This window comes from Culex pipiens, chromosome 3 (genome assembly GCF_016801865.2).
Source record: "Culex pipiens pallens isolate TS chromosome 3, TS_CPP_V2, whole genome shotgun sequence".
Classification (NCBI taxonomy): domain Eukaryota; kingdom Metazoa; phylum Arthropoda; class Insecta; order Diptera; family Culicidae; genus Culex; species Culex pipiens.
In genome coordinates, this window is record NC_068939.1 from 78,752,145 (window position 1) to 78,759,006 (window position 6,862).

The 6,862-nt window shown below is 36.4% G+C and overlaps 1 protein-coding gene across 1 annotated transcript; it reads left to right on the top strand.

Annotated features, from left to right (window-relative positions):
• LOC120424809 (clavesin-1-like) lies at nucleotides 1-1,709 on the top strand. Its single transcript, XM_039589026.2, has 2 exons — nucleotides 1-1,007; nucleotides 1,142-1,709. The coding sequence occupies exons 1-2, from the start codon at nucleotides 315-317 to the stop codon at nucleotides 1,397-1,399; spliced, it is 951 nt and encodes a 316-aa protein (XP_039444960.1). The 5' UTR covers nucleotides 1-314; the 3' UTR covers nucleotides 1,400-1,709.
• Nucleotides 1,710-6,862: the final 5,153 nt, after the last annotated feature.

A 6,862-nucleotide genomic window follows, 5' to 3' on the forward strand; every position in this document is an offset into this window, starting at 1 on the left:
GTATTTCATTGTATTTCAACAGATAAGAAATTTTAAATTTCCTGCTAAACAGCCATCTCTTCTCGCACCGTTCCCACCGAAAGTGATAAACATTTTTCGAGTTCCCGAAGTCGTCTCCTCCGCTCTGTAGTGTTGCTATTCTGCTGGAGCAACCAGTTTCGCTTAGACAATCGGCGCACCACTGGCCGGGTATTTATTACCTCATTCGTGCTCAAACATCTTCCAGAGCAAGAGTGAATCTCGCGTAAGGTCGCAGTCACCACTTGATTTCAATTAAGGCTTATACACAGCTAAATTTGCGTCGAGAATCAACCATGTGTGACGCCGGTAGTTTGTACGAGTTCCCGGGACTTCCGGACTGTTTAGATCGGATTGCTCGGGCGGAACTCCGCGAAGATGACCAGCTACGGAAGCAATCGCTGGAACAGATGCGTGAGTGGATCGCGAAGAACCCGCGGATTAAGAACTGTCGCACGGACGATGCGTTTCTGTTGCGATTCTTGCGCACCAAAAAGTTCTCCGTGGTTCGGGCTTGTGAAACGTTGCAAAAGTATCTCACCATGAGACAAACATATCCGAAGTGGTGCCGGAAGCTAGACCCACAGGATCCCGAAATAAGTGCCCTGCTGGACTACTGTGCCCTTGTTCCCGTTGGTCGAGACTCCTCCGGTCGAATCGTAGTCATGGGCGTGGTTCGAAACTTTGACGCGACCCGACACGGCTCCGACGACATGATTCGACTTAACATGCTCGTAACGGAAGCCCTGCTGGACGACGAGGCAAACCAAATTGCCGGCTTCACGCACGTGTTTGACAACAGTGCAATGACTATGGCACACGTGACCTGCTGGACGCTGGAGAACATTGGCGGATATTTGCGGAGCATCGCCAACGGCGTTCCGATACGGCTTAAGCAGAACCACTTTGTGAACGTGCCCAGCTTTGCGGCGCAAGTCAGCAAGTACTGCCTGTCGTATGCCAGTGAAAAGCTCAAGTCGAGGATATTTGTAAGTGGGAACAAACCTATTTTGGACCACCACGACAAAACCTAAAAGTGGTCAAAATGTTGTTGACAATTAGAAAAATATTCACTCAACTCCAGCACCCAATATCTCAACCCAGTTCCCTTATCAACTTTCAGTGTCATCGAAGCATCGATGAGTTGCGTAAAAACATCGAACCCACCGTGCTGCCCGAGGAATACGGTGGCACCGTTCCGCTGGCCAAGCTGAACGAAATCTTCAAAAAGTATCTGCTGACCAAGCGTGACATGCTGCTGGCGCTGGACCGGATGGAAATCGTGCTGGGAGGAGGTTCCTCTACGGACCAAACCCACAGTGGAAAAGACATTGTGGACGCTGGAGCCGTAGGGAGTTTTCGGAAGCTGCAAATTGACTAGAATGAGATTTTGTTTATGCGCACCACGCGGAAGATTGTGATATGGGTTATCTTATCAGTTGGATAGCATTGTCTTGATAAAATAGAACAATGTGCAGACTATTGAGATGCGTTATTATTAGCAGTGATACCTATTTGGAAAAGGTTGTTTTGAAAAAAAATTATGTACCTTCACAGAAAAAAAAGTTGAATTTGGGAAGGTTGAAAATTTGTTTGGTTGAATATTCTCGATTTGGATTAATATTACATAAACAATGTGTAAAAATGTGAACCTGATGAATAAAAATAAATAAATTGTTCGTTCTACAGCATCGCCTTGGAGTTCTCGTTTGCGAGATTCCTTCTCGAAACTAGGTTTCCAAAAGCTTGATTGTTGAGGGAATCCAGGCCGACTGGGTGAGAGGCAGCCACACTTAACACTACACCACGAGTTCCGATTTTCTGTGCACAGTCTGGACTAGATTTACGAAGGATTCTACAAAAATCGCTTTGGATAACACAACACGACATTTTTGGAGTTGATGTCAGTAAACACTTCAGGTTTCGTCAAGGTATTACAAATAAGGGCTCTCTAAACGCGCTCCAATTGACAGCATTGATTTTTATTAAATTTCCTACGAAAGAATAAAGAGGTCGGGTATGAATGTAATGAATTCGTTCAAAGATATAGGGACATAAGGACTTTTTGTAAAATTAAACGAATTAAAAAAATCGTATTTTTTCATCGAAAAAACACAAAACAAGTTTTTAAAACTCTGCCATTTTTCATTGCTCAACTGTTAAAAAAATGGAACGTGTGCTTTTAAGGGAAATTCAATGGAATTTTCTAACCCATAAGGGTAGGGTGGGGTAGGGTTTTTCATTTAGATCACAATATTCCATTTTTAAATTTCGTGTTATTTTCTTATTTTGCAGGGTTATTTTTCAGAGTGTAATAATGTTCTACAAAATTTTAGAACGAAAAAATTTTTGCATAAAAGTCCCTTAGATACCAAATGTCCATCTCAATACCATTTCAGACTCAAAGTATTGTTTTACCTTTCTTCGCATGTTTAAAAATGGAAGGGGCCACACCGCCCCTCCGTCACGAGATATCCAAAAACGGACAAATATTAAACTATTATTTCGCAGGATATTCGCCTAATTTCAAAATGTAAACAAAATTTTGCTGAAAATTGATCGCAGAGTGCGAGTTTCATGTTAAAAGCAAGGAAATAAAAATATACGGAAAAACTTTTTTGCTCGTGATTCGATTATACGAAGTCCCATACAAACCATCAAATAATCAAAACTTCGCATGATCGATATTAGACTGTATTTGGCTGTATTATTGACCATTGACAAAAATTATAGCAATTCTTACCTTATAAGACTACTCAATTTCAAATAAAAAATTAAAGTTTGTATTACCAATTCGTTTTATCTGCAAGTTTGAGGTGTCTGAAACGCCTAACAATAGTCCACACGTTTTTTAATACTAAATGAACGCATTTAAAACAGAGGTTCTCAGCCGTATATCACTGATTCGTGCAAGTATGCAAAAAGGTTTAATAGCGCCTCGTTAATCGCATGTGAGCAATTTTCTACGCATATGTTTCAGCCATTTTTATGTGATTTTTTTGAAAATAGTTGCAGTTATTCATTTTTTTAAATTAGTGCACATGTTTGCCCACTTTAAAAAAAAATATTTTTCAAAAGCTGAAAAAATTGTCTACATTTTTCTTTTTTTAACTTTGTTGATACGACCCTTAGTTGCTTGGATATTGCCATGCAAAGGTTTAAAAAGAATGATGTTTTCTAAAGTCTCACCCAAACAACAAGCCAATCAGCGTTGCCACAAGTACAGATATTTTTGGCACAGACCAAACACTCAAACGAATTACACAGTTCAACAAAAAATCAAATGTTTCTTGTCTCTGAGACGAGTATATGTGTTCCTAGTAGAATTTTGCCTGCTGAATCCGAATCCGGGTCCAGAATTGCTCCAAATGGTCCCAATTTTGAGATACACCCGTTTGAAATGTTAGTTTAGGCCAAAACCAGACCATTTGGAGCAATTCTGGACCCGGATTCGGATTCAGCAGGCAAAATTCTACTAGGAACACTTATACTCGTCTCAGAAACAAAATCTTGTTGGACTGTGTTATTTTTACAGTTAAAATACACTTGAGTAGTTTTTGTAAACTGCACTAAAAAGATAAACATTTTTTGCATCTTTTTACTTGTTTAGTTTTTGATAAAAAAGTTTTTCTTTAAAGTTATACTTGATTGAGTGTTTGGTATGTGCCAAAAATATCTGTACGTGTGGCAAGCCTGTAGCCAATTTCTAATGTCGCTATCTCTGCAACTAATGGTCCGATTTTCAATTCTAAAATATGAAACATTCGTGAAATTTTCTGAAAATAGTATACTATTTTTTTTAATTCAAGACTAACACTTCAAAAAGACGCAATATTGAATGCGAAGACATCAAATCGATAAAAAAATTCCTTCAGAAGATGCAGATTTATGAATTTCATCATTTTTGTATGGACAGCTGCCAAATTTGTATGGAAAATTATACGGACAAACTAATGATGAAAAATTGCTTCTTTGGCCATACCAAAGGCACCAAATAAGTTTCAGTCGGATTAAAAAATACAAAAAAACATCGAATGAATGAAATCTCAGAGAATTACTCATGCATTGTTATTAAAATGTAAAAAAATGACTCCGGTGGGCGTACCAAGTCCTAATCTCAAATATGTACTTGATTGAATGCAATAAGAGCCAGCGCTTTGTTCTTGAAGTTTAATTGGGATTTAATCCTTAAACAGTTTTTTTTTCTGAAAATAATAATGTTAATAATTTAAAACTTCAGCCATTTTTCGTTACAATTGAGAGAAGGGGTGAAAACTTCAATCATATTTTAAAACTGCCAAAACAACCTTTAAAAAAAACTTGTAAAAACGTTTACGTAAATTCCGATAACTTATCAACAAACCCTAAATGTTTTAACATCAAAATTGTTGTTCTAGTCTGCTCTACAAACCTTGCAAGGTAACAAAACACGTTATTCTAGAATTAAACCATTTGAACAATTCTACAGTTTTTTAAAGATCCTATAAGCCATTGTGTTTCATATGTATAAAGAACCTTTAAAAAAACTCTAGAATTGTCAAAACAAAAAATAGTATGGAGCGTGGACAACACAAAATTCCCAAAAATGGTCTACAACTCACGCGTGAAGCTTGAATGAAAAAAGTGAATTTTCCGTGTATTTTTCATAAATGCGCGTAACAATCATACTAAAGTCATTCAAATTTGGTCACCTTGGGCTTCAAGTGATAGTTTAATGTCCCCTGAACAAATTCCTGTACACACGGAGAAAAAAGAGTTCCCAAAATCGTGAACAAGCGTTCATGAAAATGGGAACCTCGAACAAAGTGTTCAAATCCCATGGTACGATTTTGAAAAACGTACCATGAAATTTGAACACTTTGTTCGTGGTTACCATTTTCATGAACGCTTGTTCACGATTTTGGGAACTCTTTTTTCTCCGTGAAGACATAGTCCATAAAAGCTTTCAAAAATTACTCCCCAAAACCAGCCAAAAAATGTTGCAGCCAAAACTAATGCATTCAGCTTATAGGAAATTTAACGGAGATCATTTTGCTTTTTTAACATTCAATTATGTCCACGCAAAGTCGAGATATTTGCATTTTAGTGAACAAAAAGTGACGAATTTTCAAAATTCTTGCTATATAAGCGTTTTTAGCATAAAACATTGGTTACTATAATTACAAACGGGAAGGCATATATTTTGGATATATTTATTTTGTTCGCTCAAAAACGATATTTGTTAATAAAATTTCATGAAAAAACATGAGATTTTCTCACAATGTGACGTAAACGACACATAATCATAAATCAAAATTAATTTTATTAAAGTTCATTTCTCCATGCTGTGAACGTGATTTTTTTATGTATGTACATTCGAATGAAACAAATTCATTTATCAAAAACTTATTTTTCAAAAAAAGTTACCCATTAGAGCTTTATTTGTTCATATCTAGAAGCGCACATAGCAGTACTTTTAAAGATGTCGTTTACGTCACATTGTGAGAAAATCTTATGTTTTTTCATGAATTTTTTTTAACAAATATCGTTTTTGAGCGAACAAAATAAATATATCCAAAATATATGCCTTCTCGTTTGTAATCATAGTAGCCAATGTTTTATGCTAAAAACGCTTATATAGCAAGAATTTTGAAAATTCGTCACTTTTTGTTCACTAAAATGCAAATATCTCGACTTTGCGTGGACATAAATTGAATGTTAAAAAAGCAAAATGATCTCCGTCAAATTTCCTATAAGCTGAATGCATTAGTTTTAGCTGCAACATTTTTTTGCTGGTTTTGGGGAGTAATTTTTGAAAGCTTTTATGGACTGTGTCTATACAGGAATTTGTTCAGGGGACATTAAACTATCACTTGAAGCCCAAGGCGACCAAATTTGAATGACTTTAGTATGATTGTTACGCGCATTTCTGAAAAATACTCGAAAAATGCACTTTTTTCATTCAAGCTCCGCGCGCGAGTTGTAAACCATTTTTGGGAATTTTTTGTTGTATGAAAACATTGTTCCTGACATCCTAATCTATCATTCTAGGGGTGAGCACCGAAGATTTGACAACTTTTCATTTTTTGGGACGGCCTAGTGGACAATGGGGGTAGGACCTGCAGATGAAAATAATCTTAATCAAATAATTTAAGAAATATTCTTTAATCAGCTTTCTTGAGCAAACCAAAATTAGATAAATCAAAATCACAAATTCAGCGTGTTGAGGAAAACAACTATACTATTTCTTTAAAACGCTGATATTCAAAGCTGACCAAAGTTTTTCAAAAGACATTTGATAGTAGATTTCCAGACTACTTATGCTTAACATTTCAAAGGATTTGGTCAAATCCCCAGCGAACGCCAGCCAATTGAACGTTGAGTGAGGTGGAAGAAATCGTCCAATGTCATAAACGTTTGACCAGTACAGTAGCTCAAGTTATTAAGGGCCTAGATGGTGTCATCCATTCTTGGAACAAATACTGGTACTTAATTAAAAAAAAACTTCAGCAAAAAATGTTTTGCAAATCTGCAAAAACAAAAATTTCAAATAGCTTGAATGAATTAAAACTAACGGAATAGGAAATTAACAGCTACAAGGATCTCGACGGAAACGTTTTTTTTCTCTGACATTGAAGTAGACTAAAACCGGCTACTTTATATACACAAGATTAAACAATCAACAAAAAAGGACTACTAGAACAGTTCAGCTAACTTTTAGTGCTTCTCGTGATAGCGTAAAAAGAAGGGGAAACACAGCAGCAGTAGATATCTTTAATCTTTTTTACAGTCTCTCTGCACGCTTTTGTAGCCTCAACCCTGAAATACTAGACGAAGTTTACGTGAAAAAAAAAAACAAACATTT